We start from the raw sequence: 21694 nt of genomic DNA, 5'->3' as shown, positions 1-21694 counted from the left end.
GGTCTCGTGTCCGTAGAGGACTACCGGTCTGAATAAATACTACGAGTGCTGAAAAAATCGAGTTTTGCAACGAGTTGCACACGCTATTTTTTGCAATGACGAAAAATGGGCTTTAATATGATAAATCTGTACCAAAATTGTATAGTTTAGTTTAATCCTCATGATCATTCTTACCAACAAATCATGTTGTTGCAGAGAGCAATCAGATTTCATGTTATCGTGCCACATTGCATAGTTCGACAAGCCAAAAAGCAAAGTTGAACTTGCTTTTGAAAAAATGTGATGTCATGTTCATCGAACTATTTAATTTAATACGAGGCGCCGAAAATACACTATTTGAGCACTTACCCAAGCTAATTAAGCAAAATGTAGTTATGTGATCACTGTTCTGATGTTGGTTTTCCATTATAGCACCCAAATGAGTGCTATAATGAACATTATGCAACTCATTTGAGTTGCATAATGTTCATTAAAGCACCCATTTCGTTGGTATGGAAAAGTAGGCCGTTTTATCACTAAAAGACGAACTGTAAACCAGGTATTATGATCAGGAATTGCAAAAAATTATTTTTAATAATGTAGTAAAACAATTTGACAAACAGCAACAAAAAATAATGGGAGCAAAAAATGTTACGTCTACTCTTTAGTGCGCCACACTGCGATCCTATCGCCAACTTTACTCGATATGTCTAACAAAAAAAATCTCACAGCATGTTTTATTAATTATTTCCATTCTGTCATTCAAAGCTCTTCTGTTTTCAGTTTTGGTAAGCATTTCTCGTCTCGCGAAAAAGATTTGTTTTCATTTGTTTCTCGATTTGTCAAGTTTGACCAACAAATGTGACAAAAAAGATTTATTCTGATATTTGTAATTTTTAAATTTTAATTGTTTGATAAACATTTCCAAAAAACAAAAAACTGGCAATTTTGAAAATAAATCTCATTCAGACGACCATCCTTTCATGCATTTTTTAAAAAATAACAATATTTCACATGCCACCGCCTCACGCTTGTTCATTCATAGTTTGCTCATATTTCCGGGTATGAGCCATTCGTCATAATGCGAAAATCCAAAATGGGTTCATTAGTAAAACTCAACCAGTTATTGCATAACTTCATTAAAAGCTCATTGCTTAATCATAATGCGGTGGTGATGTTGAATCAGCGGAGCGAAAAAAAAGCATTTACTTCATACGCTGGATATCGGAAAAATAAATCTCTTAAACACATTTCAATTATCATCACTCTCGGGCATTGTACATTTCTGGCGCGAAAAACCCACCCATATGAAAACAGAAATTCATTTAACCGATCGTGTACCGTGATTTTATCCGCTCATAATTTCCCACCGCAATAGCCGGTCATCCGCGTGTGTTGGCCTTCAGAGCGAAGACGCAACACCGTTCCACCTGGTGCCGTCCTGGTTCGATTCCCGAATCCCAATCGGGGCTGCCGTGTGCGTGTGGTCACTTCACATAAATATGATTTCGGCGCCGCCACCAAATGAATCGGAAAATTTCACGCCTTTCACTCCCGGTCCGATTCATATCTGCCATCGGGATGTTGCCATTTCTCAATTTCTCCGGCCGATATACCGTGACAGAGCAGGACCTTTCCGAAGCAGGACCAGGTGTTGACCGTTTCGGCCAATATGAAATAATGAATTCCGGTTGTTGGAAGGAATGACGTGACTAAATTTCGACGGTATCGATTGGGATCGCTTTCGGAAACGGTCAAATACGCATAAATATTTGAAAAAAGAAATGCTTTTCGAAACCGAAAAAAATATAGAATTCTACGGTCGCCCAAGACTAGGCCTCCACCTCCTCCGTGCAACGAATATTAGATTAGGGCAATGACTGATGGTGAATTGCGGGACCGACCCACCCAATCAGCAGCACCGGAGACCGGCACCGGATGATCGTTAATCGCGGTTTGTGGCGACAAAACAGGCATAGCTATTTTGGGCAGGTGTCTTTGAACGGAGATTCGATACTTCGATGACACCCAAAATGGTAGACCACCACCGTTATCGCGTGCATTGCCGAATTTGAAGAAATGAAAGGAAAACGTGCGATCGAACGCGCCTAGGATGGAAGTAACAGCGGGCCCTTATTTAGACAAGAAACATAATTTGGGTGATCTCCACGTATTGGAAAGTTTCTTTTGGAAATGATGTCAACTGTTACAAATTAGGAATTATAACAGTGTCCACTATTATAAAATTAGCATTGCACCATAATTTCAAGTCTTTCGACCCGAAAAAACTCATTCCACTGTTGAAAATGATAGAACATGCAATAGGAGAGCATAGATCAAAAATTCCTCATTCTATTACGTTACTCTACTTCAAACCAATCTGATGTTGGTAAAACGTAAATATTGAGTAAATGTTTACCTGTTTGAAAATAAGTCAGATATGGCAAAACCCCAGCAGCAGTTATCACAATGTGCCAAATCGTGTTACTGATAACAACCGGTTCGCTATCAGTAAAAACGATTACCATTTGTATGGATCGCACGTTCCGACTAAGCAAGAATTCTTGTTTCTCATCCAAAACAAAACTTCGCCCCGAAAGGTGCCAGCTCATAAAGACATTGTCAAACTTTGTCCACCCAATTGCTTTCGCAGAACGAGTTGACAAACACACCCGCTATAGCCGCCAGACTAATCGACCTGCTCGGAAAACATCAATTAAGATAAGGTTCACAACTTTTCCCACATCAGAGCTATTAGAGCGCAATTGCTCTCACTATGGCACTGACTTGCTGCATTGGTTGAGCGTGAATGGCCCGCTTCCGGCAATGAAATTCAAATTCCATCCGAACGACGACAGCGCAGCGGCATCTGTCAACCGCATGATCATCTCGTTAATTTCGCAACATATGCATCGGATCCACTCAGTTTAGTTTCGTTCGGTCGGTTCAGACGCAAATTCCTCGCACTATGGCTGCTGTCGCGAAATGGTCTGCTTCTGCTTGATGATGATGTGATGGTGGCTGACGATGACGTCGGTTGCGCCCTCACTGTAAGGGTCGCCTGTCGTCGCCAAGATTAATTTCTATCATCACGAGCTGGCATCAGCAGCACTGAAGCATATTGGTGTAGCCGTCATGCCACATGTTTTGCAAACAGCAAGCAAGAGGCGGGACTCCCATGATGCCATTACGTCAGATAGAGCTAGTTGACGGTCCTCCAACCGCATCAACCCGTGATGGTAATCGACTGTGAAAAACTGGGTCAAGCGAGGATTGACGAACGCAACATTCAAGGTGTTCAAATTGGTGGTCCGAACTAATTCAGGGGTGTACCGGGATGGTCAATATGGCTGGCGATTTGTTCCTGATAGATGAATACAGAGATTTCTTGTTGACAACATCCAAACCTGCCTTATGATGTTTAACTGAGTTAACTGAGTTAACAATTATTGATCGATAAAAGTTCGTAACTAGCTCTGTTTGCAGATTCATAGCAAAGGACATGGCCAATATTGTTATTGATTCTAGTTTTTCTAAGCATTGCCATCGAGTTAAGAATTTATTGAAAATTAGGTAATTGCAACCAACCAACTCCACTTTCTTACATAGAACTAAATTGATTGCCATTTGATACTTGTCCCTCTGAGATCACTTTTTAAACATATAGAATTTTGATTATAAAATCCCGGAGTACACTGTAATTAGATAAATTTGTAATTACCAGATTTTCGCTTCTCCCGCTCCACAATCACGCTTTTCGGTCGCTTAATCCGCAGCGAGCGTCGACGGATGGAGCGCAGGAATGCCTCCGGCATGCGGGAAAACTTGGCCGCCTCCGGTGGGGCCTTCCTTTCCGGCAGAAAGAAATTCTTCACTGCAAGCATCGTCATCTCTCTCTTTCTCTTTGGTTGATGCTATTCAAGTTCTTCGGTAGAAAAGTCAATCAACAACTGCTTCAGATCTACCGCGGCTTCGGAATTTACGGTGTTTTGTTCTCAGATCTACGCCAAGTAGACGTGTTTCTTCCCAACGATTCTCATTCGTTATCTAAATTACACTTTATTTACTCAAACCAACCGAGATAACACGGAAGTAACAGCGGCCGAATTCCACACCGCTTGACGTTCTTACATACGCACTCATCATCCTCCACAATTTATGTATCTTTGGTATCGTAGACTCTTCTCCCCATTTGGAATCACGCTCGAGAACACTCGTAGGAACACTCTCTTCTACGTTTCAAGTTTCACACGGCTTCACAGATTATCCTTGCCATGGCACTAAAGAGCCACTCAGCAGCGACCCACTTTCGTTAATCAAAATTCCATTATCCTTGCCAAAAACGCGGCCACCAACTGCAATGCACGTTCACGTGTCTTCCGGTTTTGCTGATAATATTCCACACCCCCGACACTACTCAATGGTTCTTGCGCCGCGAACTCGCACCTTAACCAATTCCACACCGAGAAAAAGTCCGCCACCCAAACGAAAGCAACCGACTGATAGCGCACCGTATTGCACACTGACGGACCGAACGTTCGTTACCTTGGCACCCTGGCAAAAAGCTGCAGCACTGCACGCGTTCGTCGAACCGAACGGAACCCGAACGAAGAAGCGTGTGAAGCAAATTCGAGCACAATAGCGTCGAGCAGATACGAACCCGACACGAAACGAGACTGTGTGCGTAATTTCCCCTCCATTCGAGTTTTCGGCTCGCTTTGGTCTCGCCTAGTCGCCTCGTGCCACCCACACTTCTAGTGTTTTAGGTGCTAGCTACGTAAAAACGGGTTTTTGACTCACGGTCTCTGGCCGCATCCCATCTACGTCATCACAACAAACTCCTTACGGCTATGGACGGGATCGTCGGTCGTCAACCGATGGATGCTGTAATGGACCGAACCACCTCTATACGGAGAGAGAGGTCAAAGAGAAAGAAACGGGTTCTCTTCGGCGGGGCCCAGGAGGCCCATTGAAATTGGTCCGGGATGCCGACACTGGCTGCGTTTTTATCGTTTATTGATTGTGTGGTGCAGCATTCGCATCTATTCAATTGAATTAGGAAGTGGGATTCTTCTTCGAGATTATTCCTTTTGTATATACGGTTGGTTATCGTTTCTTCGATTACAGAAGAAAACGGGAATACCCACGCAGAAGCGCTAACTAACTGCTGAGATGCTTTCCCACCTTTTCCATTGATTGGTCCAGTACTGCAGGATGGTCCGATGCTTCCCGATGCAACAAAGTGGATATGGTGTGTCGTCGTCGCGTACTCGCGTTCGGCGTGTGGGTGTTTAGTGGCTCCAGCTGGCTGAATGACCGAATGATGACGGTGACTTGGGTTCGGTCTTCGCTCCGATATGGTAATTGCATTTTGATGTTCTTATCCCCAGGGAAGGATTGGAGCTTTGTTGGAAGTTATAGATAGTGGAATATATAGATGAGCGAAGATAAATCCTCTGTCTCCAAACGAACTGTCAAACGTGTCTCCAAACGAGCATGACGTCACGATTTCAATGGAAACGTTAAGGGCTGTGACGTCATATGCGCGTGTGCACGGGCAAAAAAATCGACTCAGCCATGCTTTCGCTCATCTATAGATTCTACTATCTATATTGGAAGTTTGTTGCGCGCCGCTTGGATACAGCTCGGAGCGATTGTTCAAAGTGGATGACTAGAGCGAGCACCTTCATCTTCATGGATGGGGAGTGTGATAATTAGTTAAGATGGATAAAAGATAAATCTGGAGAGAAATATATTCTGAACATGAAGGTGGTGATTTGCTATTAAAACAAAAGCATGTAAAATATTTATTTATGATATTTTTCTTAGTATTTTATACTCTATAAATTATGTAAGTATTTGTCATAGACCTGTAATCCAAAAGTGTAACATTGAGAAATTCATAAATTAATGTTGACGTTTTCTGAAGTAGATAAATATATGTGGGATATAACACTAATTAACCAAAAAATATCCTTCGAGCCGGATTTGAACCAGCGACCTATGGATTACTATGTTTTAGTTAGCAACTATCTCTCTACAGTCCACCGCTCTACCAACTGAGCTATCGAAGGCTATATGTTCACTATTTCCAAGTGACGATTGGATTTGAAAAAAAAATTACAAATTTCAGCTGAAATCAAATGCGAGTGAAGAAAGATCAGTCAATTTTTTTTACGATATTTACGTGGTTTATAAGTAATATCAAAAATAAAAAATAAAATTGTGTTGCCAAAATCGAATGTTGCCAAAGCCGAATGTTGCAAAAATCGAATGGGGTCTGTATATAGGGAGACTGGGGAGACTTGATCCCCTTTTCTGATTTCCGATGTATCACAGCTAAAAAATAAACATACGCGATTTCCACACAGACTCTTCAAGAAATATAGTATTTAACTTTACTGATGTATGACAGTCCCTCAATTATTGTTGTTATTGATACACAATCGATTTTTGGAGTGCTGTCAAAAATCGACTTTTAAAATATTCGGGGGAAATCGATCCCTCTCCAAGAACTTTCTTTGATAAAATCTGAAAGGTGCCCTCAGATTTTTTAAATATTTTTCCTTCAAAATACGCGGAATTTTCGAATTGCTGTGCGTATGCATGAACGATTTTTGTTATTGAATTCGACAGCACATGCAATTTAAAAAATGGGGGAGCCTTGATCCCTTTTCTATGATATCTACGCAATAAATATTTTTTCCTGCCAACCCTTCATCAAATCTGTCAAATCTTCAAAAACTTAGAAGCCTGAGAACAGATTTATATTTTTTTGAAATTTTTCGCCAAATTTATGTGTTGGTGACTAATGGGGGATCAAATGTCCCCATATTGAGGCATTAACTTCAAATACAAATATACTAAAACTTGGATGGAATATTAACATTTTCATCAGTACAGATCATTGAAAAATTGTTCAAAATATTGTGCGGCCAACAAAAAATGTTTTAGGAAGGTCAAAACATACAAACCGCCCTGCAGAATAAATAAGGTTGTCAATCCAAAAAATAACTCACCACATAAAGGTCATTTATCTAGAGGATCTATACTAAAAAATATGCTAGAACAAAACTACTTTAGTTCTCGATAAAACAGGGGGTGATCAAGTCTCCCCGGGGATCAAGTCTCCCCACCTTCCCCAACATATAGACACCTGAAATTATCATTCAGGGAGCAACCCAAGTAGCGGAAGGTTACTTGAGTAACCCTCTCTGCTAATACCCTGGCAGTCGCGAAGATCACGTAACGACCGTCGGCAAATTTTTCCCTGGATAAACCTATAGTTATGCATTTCGTTCGTTCCACGATTAATACATTACCTTCCCACCTCTCTGGCACTCAATCCAAAACATCGATTGAGACGCAAGACACCACTTTGGGAGGTTATTCTCGAAGTCACCAACAAAACACCCAGCAGGATTACCAGGGTCCCGCCTCCATAGCTACTGGGGGCATTATGGTTTCATAAAATCTGAAGCGAATATCCTAATCAATATCTTCCGGCCAGCCAAGCCTAATTAAAATAAAAAAAAAAAAACAAATCACTAGTATGATGCATAGACCAAAGGCGGCGATTGCGAGATCATCTCCAACAGATCACTGAAACAAATCGAAGTGATGATCGACGGCAAACACGTCGAATATACTTTCAAACGCGCTTCTATAGCGACGTTTTCAACAATAATGACCAACATCTCGCGGGTCAGCTCTGCTCCAGTAAACGCAGGTTGCTGACAAGCGTGACGATATCGATCCTTACCCAGCAAACACTGGGTCATATGTAGGTGTCATAGCGATTGCGTGGATGTCGCTTCGCATGCTGTCAAATGAAGCCATGAATCCGAATCGCTTCAGCTTTGGGACACATTGTGCATATGCGACTTTGTATTGGCTGGCTAAATCGCCCAATGTGTGTTATTTTCTTCTAGTAATAATCAACAACCCAGCGGATTGTTTACGCTTTGGTGCTCGACAATTTTTATCATTTTCCCACTATTTGCAATTATTCAGTTATCAACTGAAATGCGAAACTAATAATGAGCGAATACTATAGTGGGAATAAAGTTAGAGTTTTTTAAATGTTGGAAGACTCCTGTCTTAAACAATCAACCGAACGCGAAATTTCATTGTTTGCTTTTTTCTAATCAATTGTCAAATAACTGCAGTATTTATTTGTATTTCGAGCACGGAGAGGGACTCATGCACATATATTCGCGCAAAATGTAGTGGATTCAGCGAGGATTCACCTTAAAAGTTAAAGAGTTAAACTTTGTAACCAGTTTTGGAGGCCCATGAGAAACCGGAATAGATATCCTCTAGTTTACTCAAAATTATCTCTTCCATATACCTTCAGACTTTATCGATTTGTTAATAATTGGACTCTAAACTAAAAAAATAATTAAATTTATCATAGCGTAATCATAGCCCTTGGCGGAGGAGAACCGTGCGCTACAGCACTGATACTACGCTATTGTAGAACAAGCAGAGCGTCCAGATTATAAAATGACCAAAGCATTATCAGGCATTTTGTGTATTCCAGGAACATAAACTTAGTAACCATTGTTTAGTAGGTAGTTCAAACGGGATCAATAAATTTTCATTCTTTCTTCAGGCTTTACCGACACGCAAGTGTTTTATTTCCACATAAAAGATCCGATAGTCGTGGTTGTGCTGTTTTAACAAAATATATCAATTAAACGCAGCAATCCATGTAATCCATCAATTTGTTGACATGTCAGTAGACGAAATAAAAGAAAACATGTTTGGATTCCCCTCAAAATCGGTAAAGTAACAATAAAATAAAATACGGTAAAGCAACAATAAATATGTTTTCTCGGTTTTGCACCAATAGTTACAGTAGTGTTGTCATAGTTGCGAGTCCTATTCCCATATGAAAACAATGGGATTCGCAACTATAGGAGCACGAATTAAAAAAATACGCAACTATTGAGACACTGCACCAATTATTGGAGGTGCTATTTTAGGTGGCAATAATGGATGCTGCTGCAATTACAAAACTTTTCGGTTGAAATATATTTAATGATCTTTCTTATGCACTCTTGAGGTAAGTGAAATGAAGTATAGAGTTGATGTGGAACAACAAACAGTAGTGGAACGTGCTTAGTTCCTCCACTATTAGATCAGTACAACTATTGTTGTACTCATCATCGGTATTGGGCGAAAGCTCTATGGACCTTCGTTCTGCTTCTGCCTTTGCCTTCTGGAATGACGAAGGGTAGCGGGAGGTCGCAGCTAGTTCTTCCGCTGCTTTTTGGGGGTTATCCGTGAATCCGTCCACTTGCTTGAGTACTAAAGTTCGCTGTTGCCTACTGCCACGCAAGGCATTCACTGTTCTCCACAGCTCCGTCGCGTCGTCGTAGCTTCCTAGAACATCGCCAGCGCTTCGAGTTGATCACGAGTGTTTTTTGTAGTCGGCGAAGACACTTTCTTTGCCACCCGAATTACTTCCATTGTTTCAGGACCATTGTACCGATTGGCTGCTATGATTAGCTCTGAGAAGCTGTCGACATCCCATTTGACATCTGGATGGATGGTTTCGGCGGTGATACGTTCGTACAACGACCAGTTAGCTTGGTTGTTGGGCCATTTAGTTACGTCACGAGTGTGACCATCCCGGAATAGATACCACGATCGGAAAGTGATCACTATTATACGTGTCCGTCAGAGCTCGCAAGATGAATCGGAGAGCCACTGACCAGAGCGTGACGTCGATTGCCGAAGTTCTACCCGTTGCAGGGTCGATTCAAGTTGAGAAGCCCTCATTCAGGATAACCAACTGTTTGTCCACCGAAGTTTCAGCGATCAAACGGCCGACGACTGCGAGCCCCATGCGAGATGGTGGGCATTGAAATCACCCAGAAATATTATAAATGTGTTATGATTCCATTGTTGTTTCTATTGGCTCTGTTGACTACTACTTTGCTGATTGTTGACGTTACGCTGTTGGCTGGTGATATGCAACTTCAACTGTGTAATGCGAATAAGAAACAGAAACAGTTGGATAGCTCTTGCTTTTCACATTCCACATTCACTTATTATTATTATTATAAAACTTTCTGCCGAACGCAGCTTGTTGCAAGTAGAGATGTCGTAAATTAATCGATTACTTCAATTATTCGATTCATCGTTGTGATAATCGATTAATTTTGAATCGATTACTACCCAATGATTAATCGATTCAATAATCGAGAAGAATCGAGAGTAATCGATTAGTTACTAATCGATTAATCTGGGTTTTACGACATCGTTAGGATGTCGCAAATTAATCGATTACTTAGAAAAATCGATTCATCGTTGTGATAATCGATTACTACCTAACGATTAATCAATTCAATAATCGACAAGAATCTGGAGTAATCGATTATATATTTTCTTTTATTAAAGGTTAACAACACATCTTCGTTAACACACTTATATACTAGCATGTTTTTTGCAGAGAACATAAAGACAAGCACTCTAAAGAATTTGAAGAATTTTGGGAGGAATCTTCTTTTCTTTCTATTTTTTCTATAGGGGGAATGACGGCTTAAGCAGGTTTTGTTCTATTATTGTCAGGGGTTTTTTTATGACTGATTATTCCCAAATTTGGCCTAAACATTCTTTGCATATCAAAGAATATTGTGGCCAAATTTCATAAAATTTGGTCGACAAAAACCCCCTGCCAATAATAGAACAAAACCTGCCAAAGCCGTCTTTCCCCTTATATAAAAATGAGTTAGCTTTTTCTTTGAGGCATTATAACTCACGAACGGTTGGGCCGATTTCCAAGACTTCCTCACTGATCGGTTTGTCTTGGGATCAGCTGTGTTTGTACATACTAAGTGTTGATCAACTTTACGAGGAAAGTAGGGTAGTCAAAATGCAACGGTTCCATGTGTTCAAGCCATCAAGCTCGAACTGAAATCGTTCTAGGGCAGAGATGCCTGATTTGAAGACATGTCTTCAATTTGAAGACATTTGAATCTCTGTGAACACATTTATTTCGTGAAGACATTTTGAAGACTTTTCAGAATATTTGAAGACTTATCTACTTACTTGAAGATACTTTAAGACAATCAATAAGCCACACCCAAAAAACAAATCTGACAATTCAAGCTCTATCTGGTAAAAGGGCGAATGTCGCAAGAGAGGATTCTCTTCGTCGACTTCCCCTCTTTTAAATAAAAGTGACAAGCAGAGAATTTCATCGCAGTTTATCACCTCAGAATGCAAGTTTTCATTGTTTTCTTTCGTTCGGAGGGGAAAAACCGCAACGAAATCATCTGCTTGTCACTTTAATTTAAAGAGAAGTCGACGAAGAGAATTCTCTCTTGCGACATTCGCCCTTATTCCAGATAGAGCTTGAATTATTGTATAAAATCTGGGCATATACAATTCTGTAAGCTTTTTAGACAAATATTGTATTAAAATAATACAAATCTGTATTATTTCAATACAATAATTGCATTGAAATAATACAGATTTTGTATATGCCCAATTATTATACAGTTTCTGCAATGTTCTTATGCAGAACTGTATTCAAATCTACCATCCGCTGGTTGGGTGCAGTCTTATTTTGCTCAAAAACGGGTTTTACGTTTTTATCCGACGTTTCGTCCACATATATAACACCTTTATTAAGGAATTGACTATGATTGCACGATAGTTCCTGATATCCGGATAATTTCAATTTTCGCAGCCTCTACCGACAAATAGAGGGGGCGATTATACATGAAGTTGTTACAAAACGTTCTATGCTAAGACAATGTAACAATAAAACTGGACTTAGCTAACTCCTTGATAAAGGTACACTACACTGAGCATGAGAAGACTGAAAGCTATAACCTCAAATATCACCATCGTAGTCGATCTCTGCTAGAAAGTTCAACATAAATTTTTAATAGTCTTTATCTCGGGCTTAGAATCTCAAACAACTTTGAGTTGTGTTTTAATTTTTCTTGGCGGGCAGCGGCGGCGATTTCTACGTGTCTGTAAAAATGTATTTCGATCATTCCATCGGAACGCAATGGCCGATCAAATTTACGCCAAAAATAGACTGAATTCTTCTATGACTTGATTTGACCGCGTTGAGCTAGAACCAGATTTTTTTCTAAATCCCTTGTATATTCATCTTATCTTTCGGCATTTCCATTCCCATAAGTATCCGTCGGGAAACTATTTGAATTTCCCGTGAATTAAAAAAAAAATAGTGAAGATTTAAAAGAATGTTTCGTGTGGAAATTTTGAGGAATTTCTTGTCAAAATTCAAGAGAATTGAAATTGAAAATTCAGTACAAATTATCGTGGAAATCTATATAATAAAATGAAATGGTCTGTGTTCGTATCCGCATAACTCGAAAACGGCTGGATGGATTTTCTTCATTCCTTCAGAAGATATGTTTGTTATCGTTTCCGACGGGTTTATATGATATTTCCTCATGCGAAAATCACGAGAAAGGTTGAGTAAATCGTGAAAAACTAGAATTAAGATTCATATGGAGTTTCGCATGGGCAGCTCACAACGCGCATTTTCGCCTACTATGCAGGACAACGTCTGCCGGGTCGACTAGTTTATAATAATTTCCAATTAATTTCCGGGAAATTCTTCTAAATTTCCACAAGTTTTTCTGAACTTCCACAATAAAATTTGTCTCAATTAATTCCCATAGAAAATTCTTACGAATGTCGACAAGAAATTGAAATTGTTCGGGTGTCCAATGGATATTCTCAGAATTTCCTTGGTAATTTTCTGTCTTCTTAAAAGAAATCCAGAGAAATTTATTCTCAGTAGAATATTCAGAGGAAACATGTTACACACTTTCGTTAAATTCTTCCTTGGATTCATTTGGTAATTACCTTATTAATTCTTCTAGAAATATCTTTGGAGATTCTTCCAGTATTTTCTCTGAGAATTCCTCTATGAATTTGTCCAAAAAATCGTCCTGGTATTCTTTCTGAAATTCTTCCAGAAGTTCCTCCGCGAATTTGTCCGTAAGTTTCAGGGATTGCTCCGAAAAATCCTCAGGGATGGCTCCGAATTCTTTTGGAATTTCCTCTAGGAGCTTCTCCGTAAGATCGTCCAGAAATTCATGCGAAAGCAAATCAAAGAATTCCTTCGGAAAATCCTCCAGAAGTTCCTCCAGAACTCCTCCGGTAGTTACTTCACGAACTGCTCCAGCAGTTCTTCCAGGAATTCCTCCGAAAATTTTTCCAGAAAGTCTTCCGAAAGTTACTTCGGAAGTTTCTCCAGGAATTCCTCTGGAAGATTCTCCAAGAATGTTGCCGAAAGATTCTCCAAGAAAGCCTCCGGAGGTATACTATGGAATTCCTCTGGTATTTCCTTCCGAAATTTCTGCAGCAATACCTCAAGAAGCTCCTCAAAAAATTCGTCCAGAAGTTTCTGTAGAAATTTCTTTAGGAATTCCACCAAAAATTCCTTCAGTAATTCCTCAGGAAGATTCTTCAGAAATTTCTACAGAAAATCCCCCCGGAATTCATTCGGAAGTTTTTACAGGAATTCCTTCTTAAGTTTCTCCAAGAAAATCCTCCAGCAATTCCCCCGGAAATTCCTTCAGAAATCTCTCCGGAAGTTCCTTCAGTAAATCCTTTGGATGTTCCAAAAAGAATTCCTCGGGAAATTTCTTCAGGAGCTCCATCGAAAAAAATATCGGGAAGTTGCTCCAGAAATTTATCAGGAGGTTCCATCAGAAAATTCTCTGGATGTTTCTTCAAGTATTTCACGGTAAATTTTGAATCCCTATAAGGTATTCTTTAAAAAGAAATTTAATAGAATTCCACGTGGAAATTCAGTTAAAAAATCCGGTGGAAGTCTAACCAAAGACTCAGCAGAAAATCCAGAGGAAACTCGTTATAAACTATCTCGTGAAAATTTTAAAGAATATTCTCTTGAATTCTAACAATTTGAATGTTAAAAAAATAAATATTATTCCACATTAGTAAAAAAGGAGATGATTGAATTTACAAACCTATTGGATTTTGAATTTTCTCGCTGATAATCATAATTTTAATATTGAGAACATTTTTAAACGACTGTGCAGACATTTGAAAATATCATTTGGCAACCCTGATCTACTAAATGATTGACAGGTCGAAAATAAAACCCGAGCGAGATCGGGTAGGTTATCTTATTCTTATTCGGGTTAAATCTTATTATTATTATTTATTTATTATTATTATTTATTTATTCAGACTAAGGCCGAAGTGGCCTGTGCGGTATATAAGAGGCTTCTCCATTCGGCTCGGTCCATGGCTACACGTCGCCAACCACGCAGTCTACGGAGGGTCCGCAAGTCATCTTCCACCAGATCGATCCACCTTGCCCGCTGCGCATCTCGCCTTCTTGTGCCCGTCGGACCGTTGTCGAGAACCATTTTAACCGGGTTACTGTCTGACATTCTGGCTACGTGCCCAGCCCACCGCAGTCGTCCGATTTTCGCGGTGTGAACGATGGACGGTTCTCCCAGGAGCTCATGCAACTCGTGGTTCATTCGCCTCCTCCACGTACCGTCCGCCATCTGCGCCCCACCATAGATGGTACGCAGCACTTTCCTTTCGAAAACTCCAAGTGCGCGTTGGTTCTCCATGAGCATCGTCCAGGTCTCGTGTCCGTAGAGGACTACCGGTCTAATGAGCGTTTTGTAGATTGTCAGTTTGGTGCGGCGGCGAACTCTATTCGATCAGAGCGTCTTGCGGAGTCCAAAGTACGTACGATTTCCAGCCACTATGCGTCTCCGAATTTCTCTGCTGGTATCATTTTCGGCAGTCACCAGTGAGCCCAAGTACACAAATTCTTCTACCACCTCGATTTCGTCACCATCGATGCAAACTCGCGGTGGGTAGCTCACATTGTCTTCTCTTGAACCTCTTCCTATCATGTACTTCGTCTTCGACGTGTTTATGACTAGTCCGATCCGCTTAGCTTCCCTCTTCAGTCTGATGTAGGCTTCCTCCATCTTCTCAAAGTTACGTGCCATAATATCTATGTCGTCGGCGAAGCCAAATAGCTGGACGGACTTATTGAAAATTGTACCACTCGTGCTAATCCCTGTTCTTCGTATTACCCCTTCCAAAGCGATGTTGAATAGCAGACACGAAGGACCATCACCTTTCCGTAACCCTCTGCTGGTTTCGAAGGGACTCGAGAATGCCCCTGAAACTCGAACTACGCACATCACCCGATACATCGTCGCTTTGATCAACCGTGTCAGTTTATCCGGAAATCCGTGTTCGTGCATTAGCTGCCATAGCTGGTCCCGATCGATTGTATCATATGCGGCTTTGAAGTCGATGAATAGATGATGCGTGGGCACGTTGTATTCGCAGAATTTCTGCAGTACTTGGCGAATGGCGAACACCTGGTCCGTGGTGGAGCATTCACCCATAAAACCCGCCTGGTACTGCCCCACGAACTCCTTGCAATTGGTGCTAGTTGACGGCATAAAATTTGGGAGAGTACCTTGTAGGCGGCGTTCAGCAATGTGATTGCGCGGTAGTTGCTACAATCCAGCTTATCGCCCTTTTTGTAGATGGGACACACGACACCTTCCATCCACTCCTGCGGCAAAGCTTCCTCCTCCCAAATCTTGGTAATGACCCAGTGCAGCACTCTAGCCAGTGCCTCACCACCGTGTTTAAATAGCTCTCTTAGTAGTTGGTCAACCCCAAGGGCCTTATTGTTCTTCAGCCGGCCAATCTCCGCCTGGATTTCCTGGAGATCCGTCATAATCTACTTCTTCTGTATATAAAAATGAGTTAACATTTCCTTTAGGCAATATAACTCACGAATGCTTGGACCGATTTGCAAAATTTACTCAATAACCGGTTTGTCTTGGAATTGAACACATTCTTCATTTTCTGAGAATTGGTACATAACTGTTTATATTACAAAATGACTTACAGTTTGGCTAAATAATTAAAATTAAAATTTGTTAACTCTTCTTTCGGTAACTTTGTATACATAACCCAGGCTTATTTTTGTAAAGAATGTTATGTTCCGAAAAATGCAAACAATGCATTTAAAAAGAAACATTTTTATCGTTTAAAATTTATTATAATAGTTAAAAAATCGTACTTTTAACATTTGTATAATATTTTCATGCTGTTTATCAAAAGTACCAAAATAACGAATACATTAAAAAATATCCTTCGAGCCGGATTTGAACCAGCGACCTATGGATTACTATTTTGACCCAAAGTCATATCATCTACAGTCCACCGCTCTACCAACTGAGCTATCGAAGGCGATACCAATGTATGGTATTTTAACAATTTTGCTCTATAAACGATGTGTACACACTTTCATTCACAAACGATTCTACACTGTTGAAGCAGATTCAACTCGAAATTGTGAATGAAATAATTCCTTTCATTCGAGAAATTGTCAGCAAAAATGTTTATGCTCGAAAAATTCACTTTCGCTTCGGTGGTGTTGTCACACGTTCCGAAAATAATCTCCACCTCGCTTGTTATTCGACTCATTATCAGTGAAGTCGAGTGGTGTATCACGTTTCTCGAACGAATTATCATAACGTGCCTGCTGCATCAGCACATCACACCAGCAGCAGCAGCCCCATGATGAGCGGTGATGTTTCTAGTGTAGTGGGTAGACAGGTAGCTAGAGCAAAATTTTCAAATTTTGCTTTTCACAGCACTGCATGCGGTTTGTATTCATGTTCAAGATTTTTTTTTTCAGGTCGCTGTATGCTTCACCCAGGCTTATGTTTTCCTCGTCATTATCTGAACGAGCGAACATGTAAATGGAAGCAGTGTATGCGAATGGTTTTGCTTATGCGCTTATGCTCGAATCTCGCGTGTTTATACGATAGGTTCGAGAGGTACACAAGCCGGCTTCCTTCCTTTCAATTTTATTCAATTGAAGACGTTCGAAGGCAAATGTGGCTTCCGGTTGATTATGAATTATTCGATCGGATCAATGCCTCTGAACTCTGGGAGCGCTTTGAATCCATGTGGTACGCATCGGAAAGAGTTATGATTTATCACATCCGCTTGAACTGCTTCCCATGGATTATCGATTTTTATAACACATAGCTCTGGGGGTCTACTTCTTTGCAGGTAGTCATGATAATGCAGAATCAGACTGTTTGTCCCCATTTCTTAGACCAAGTGAACCAAACAAAAACTCAAAATGCCACAGCGATTACGTTGGCTCGTGACACAGATATGCTACTGTCATGGATGGATAAACGCGAAAACAAAATCGATCACAGAGAGGTTTGAAAGTCACGGCACTCAGTATGAGTAGGAAACCTCACCGAACGCTACACGTTCTTGAAAACAACACCCAAATCTGCATAAGAAATGCGAGAAACAAAACAAAATGAGCCAACGAAAGAAACAGATTGAACCGAATGGATTTCGCGCGGTAGCACCAAAACCAAACCGCACGGAGAGCTAATGGTGGACGCGCGAATGTAATTATTCAAATTTAGTTATCGCATGCCACTTTTGGTCAAATGGATACAAAAGAAGAGGGAAGGAAAAATTAAACAGCCCAATGTTAGTAAGTTAGCAGCACCAAGGTGCCAACGAACGAGGTAATATAGCAGAACAAGCTTCTACGTTTAACTTGTACAAAAAAATGGTTTCACGTTGCGATGTATTACGATGCGTTGCATTTGGAGGCACTCCAATTGGACATTGTGTTGATTAATGTTTTACGGTTTCTTGCTTGGCAGCGATGAATTTCAATTTGAATTTGCAGCAGTGCTCTTGACAGTGTGGACTGTCTGTTTGGCAATTTTGCGAACGGTCAGTCGAACCAATTCAGGCGACATGCCACGCTCCTGATGTGACTTAATTTCTCGAAATGTGGCGTGTTGACATCGGTTTTAATTGGTGCACTTTCAAGCTATTGATGACGAATATATCTTTTTTTTGTGGACGTTAAAGATCTTGATATCTACTTATTTCTACACACAAAGTATTTCTTTTTCGTGCTTGGTAAAATCAGACACCGGTGTTATAGCTCAGTAGATTTCAGAAATAAGCGTCGATACAAAAGTTCGTTAAATACTGTTCCTCAACCAAATATTTTCCGTATCTCATCAACGCAACCGTAACGTCGCTTCTACTGAGATTTTGGCAAAAAATATGTTTGCTGAAACTCGGAGGTGGCTCCCTAGGGAAAAAAATTAAATAAATAGATTGTGCGAGAATCACAAGAACTCTAATTCAACTTCACTACTTAGAGCTGTAGATCAATAGATTTCTGTTCAAAGTTACGCAACGAAGAAATATTTGAAAAATTTCTGAATTTTCCCAATTATTATTTGATATCAACCCATCATCTATATGCAACGAAAATTACTTAAATTCATCTAAAAATTAGAGAAAACTTAGTCGTAATGCTTCTTTCACATTTCTATTAACCTTGAGTCAAATACAGGAAAAGTTGCACGTAATTAGATCACGATTTAAGTCTTAATTCTGTTAAAATATGTCAAAACCAACTAACCCTCTCGTAAACTCCATTGCATTGCTTTAGAATTCAATTCATGTCCGTGCGGGGTAGGTACGTGTTATGTCAGAATAAAATTTTGTTTTCTGTTTGAATTCGTTGAAGCACCTCAATCAAGAAACTCGCATCCACCACGTCCAAATCGTTCGTATTTATAAGCAACCCTACATCCCACAACGCGGTACATCATCCAAATCAATCCCATATGCAAAAATAATAAGAGAAGTGCGGCTGTGTACTGACTGATGTATGAGCTGTAATCCATTACACCACGGGAGATGAGCTCTCGGCTGACTTTCGTCGGCGGTATGATCTTTTTAGCAGACTACCGCACCACCATCCGACATCACCAGTAACCATGAGGCTAGCACAAGGTAGGTATTACTGTTCTCAGTCAGTGGGCTGATTTGCATTCCGTGAAGCTGAAATCGAAAGCGTAAAAATCGGAACACAACCTTCTCTGTACGGATCATATCGTGATGGCAGACTACAATGATGGATCGGTGCTGATAAGAAGACCGACAACGCAGACGACTGCCGCCTATACGCGACGTGGAATATGATTCGAGTCGAAGTAGGTTTCCAGCAGCACGTACATTAGGTACGTAACTTTTCATATTTTATTGCATTTCCCAAGATAGCTAATTAGGGTACGTATATGTCGGGTTCGGTTCGTTAGTTGCGGTGGATTCCATTGTTTTGTGAACTCACGGGAGCTGAAATCTAAATTTATGCCGCGCTCGAGCGAAAGGACTTCCTTGGTCGTGCTGCTTCTTGGTTTTGGGACTCTAATTTGTATCGTGTATGGCGATGGTGGAAGCGTGACGATTGGCATTGCCTATATTCTAAATAAACGTTTGGACGACCCACTCCAATTCTATTGTTTCAAACACACTCATTTTGGAGCTAGCGAAATTTTTCTATTATGGACTCCACCAATTTCACAACTTCAAATAAGTTTAGGACAACGACTATCACATCGGAAACAATGTTTCGTTGCTATTGCAGAGGCTGAAGACAGATAAAAGGTACTCAACGTGATAAGAACAAGACGAGAAGAGGTGTCTTACTCCGAAAATACTTGTTCGCTACTGTGTGACCTACATTGGTAAGTCCACCCATTGAAGAAGGAAGAACTGAAGTGTGCCAGGCCAACCAGCAAGTGCTCATGACAAGGAACACACGACTTGACGTTGTGCTGTGGTGACGCAACACGCAACTATACATCAGCCAGCACTAGTCTGAGTCGGTAGTGAAAACTACCAGCTGAGCTGAGGGACGATCAATTAGTTACGCTACCTTCTACGACGACGACGGCAGCGAGAGCTAGATTATGGCTTAAGTATACTTTCAAAATCGCGACTCAGTTGTACTTAAGAAATAAGACCTTCAACGCAACTCTATTGTCTGTTTGGTCGTCGTCGTTGTCGATACACGAACGAAATATCGCCATCCTCAAGCATCACGGCACAAAGCGAAAATCTCCCGGGCAAGGGCTTAGTCATGCGTAAAGGCGCTTGAGAACTGATTTTGGCGCTACTGCTGGAGCACAGCTTAATTCTTCAACCGAAACGGGCGTAATTGCTGCGCTAAAGTGCAATCAAACAGATAGATAGACTCTCTACACGCCCAAGGAGATTCGAGGGCAATTAGCCCCCATTGGATTTATTTGGCTGATTAATTTTAACGAGTAGAATATTTTTTTCTCAAGCGTGCAAAATATCGATTATCCTTCGAGCCGGATTTGAACCAGCGACCTATGGATTACTATATTTTTGACATGAAGTCACCCATCTACAGTCCACCGCTCTACCAACTGAGCTATCGAAGGCATACACCTTCAGGTGGACAAAATACTTACAAGTATAATATATATTTACCAAAACTTAAAGATAAAATTGAAAATTGACAGAAAGTTATATTTTTGTGAAAGGTTTTTTTTCTGCTCAAAGACTATATCGGTGTTGAACTTAATAAGTATATTTTTATAAGTATATTTTTTATTTGTTACGATAGCCTACCACTACAGGACTTTTACTTAGGTCAAGGAAGTTTGAATGGGAATTAAAATAACATTCGAGCTCTGGAAGTTACTAAGTGGTAGCTGAGTGCTATAGCTAATTAAACTTTGTTTTAGTAGTTATCCTTGAAAGCTTGAAATGTTGGTTGCTGTCTAGTAGCCAAAGGGAGATGATTTTAATTTATTTTTACGTCGTGATGCGTGAATCTCATTTAGTTTAATGTCATCTAATATGATACTAATGATACTAATGATGCGAATGAATATCAGTTGAAACCAGTGCTGCAAAGTGTTACCGTTGAACTCACGCAAAGCCTGACAATAACAAAATCCAGATCATGTGCCAAGTACTCAATTGTGCACGCAAAAAAGGCGTTCCTGAATTCGTGAACCAGCAAAAATACACCGTGATTTTATTCATGGATTCGGGAACCCAGTCACTTTTTCCAGAACGTTCCAGAAAACGTGACTGTATTCCCGATTCCGTGACTGTTGTTCACCAAAAAATACACCGTGAACTCGTTAGTTCACGAATTCATGAACGCTTTTTTTTGCGTGTGATGCTCAAATGTGGATCTCACAGGCTTGGTGTAACGATTACAATGAAAGTGACATTTTAGCAACAAGCGGTAGGTCACTCACCTTGTCTTCACTTCTTCTGCCTGTGATCACCAGCACGAATAATGGGAAAACTTTCCTGATGTTGTGGTTGTCATATCCGTGTCATCGTGACTATCGTGATGATCATTTGACCAATGTTTGCGATGTTTGGTTCGAAATCAACGCTCGTCAGCAATGGAATAATCTATCTAGCGGAAATTAATGGCTTTCTGCTGTATTATAAATGTAATAAAAATGCATGAAGCCAAAGAACTATTCGGGAACATGCAAGTGTTCTGATTGTTTATGTTGACTTTTTGTTCAATATTTTAAGATGTTCTGTAACAAGAAAAGTATATATGTACAAAGTTTTTCCAAATTTGATCCAGACCATCTCGACCATGACGAAATTTTGCCTCAAGATAGGTGATTATGTTCCCTACCAACCGTTCATACATCGCAAGCTTGGCACTTTTAAGGGGAAAAAGTTTTTGTTAGATTGACTGATTTTGCGATAGTCACCCATATAACACTTTTTTGTAGGATGCGTTGTTTTTCAATAATATCCAGATTGAATTGGGAAAAAACTTAGTTGA

At 40.3% G+C, this 21694-nt stretch overlaps 2 protein-coding genes and 3 non-coding genes across 5 annotated transcripts in view; all 5 read right to left on the bottom strand.

The window, feature by feature from the left end:
* The window catches only part of LOC134213549 (centaurin-gamma-1A), a 103751-nt gene extending 99237 nt beyond the window's left edge, over positions 1-4514 (bottom strand). Inside the window, exon 1 of the mRNA XM_062692690.1 lies at positions 3701-4514. Coding sequence (XP_062548674.1) covers positions 3701-3869 — 169 coding nt within the window. The 5' untranslated portion in view covers positions 3870-4514. The remainder of the gene's footprint in view (positions 1-3700) is intronic.
* A 1438-nt stretch (positions 4515-5952) lies between these two features.
* On the bottom strand, positions 5953-6053 carry Trnay-gua (transfer RNA tyrosine (anticodon GUA)). Its single transcript has 2 exons — positions 6017-6053; positions 5953-5988 (listed from the first exon to the last, which is right to left on the bottom strand). It is a non-coding gene; the product is annotated as a tRNA-Tyr (tRNA).
* Positions 6054-9031: 2978 nt separating this feature from the next.
* LOC134210345 (uncharacterized) overlaps positions 9032-21694 on the bottom strand; it is a 32094-nt gene continuing 19431 nt past the window's right edge. The window contains exon 2 of the mRNA XM_062686392.1: positions 9032-9383. Coding sequence (XP_062542376.1) covers positions 9032-9383 — 352 coding nt within the window. The remainder of the gene's footprint in view (positions 9384-21694) is intronic.
* On the bottom strand, positions 16143-16242 carry Trnay-gua (transfer RNA tyrosine (anticodon GUA)). The gene is made up of 2 exons: positions 16206-16242; positions 16143-16178 (listed from the first exon to the last, which is right to left on the bottom strand). It is a non-coding gene; the product is annotated as a tRNA-Tyr (tRNA).
* On the bottom strand, positions 20208-20309 carry Trnay-gua (transfer RNA tyrosine (anticodon GUA)). Its single transcript has 2 exons — positions 20273-20309; positions 20208-20243 (listed from the first exon to the last, which is right to left on the bottom strand). It is a non-coding gene; the product is annotated as a tRNA-Tyr (tRNA).

The sequence above is a fragment of the Armigeres subalbatus genome, chromosome 2 (genome assembly GCF_024139115.2).
Source record: "Armigeres subalbatus isolate Guangzhou_Male chromosome 2, GZ_Asu_2, whole genome shotgun sequence".
NCBI lineage: Eukaryota > Metazoa > Arthropoda > Insecta > Diptera > Culicidae > Armigeres > Armigeres subalbatus.
The sequence above is the reverse complement of the archived record's forward strand: the minus strand, read 5'-3'. Positions and strand labels throughout refer to the sequence as shown.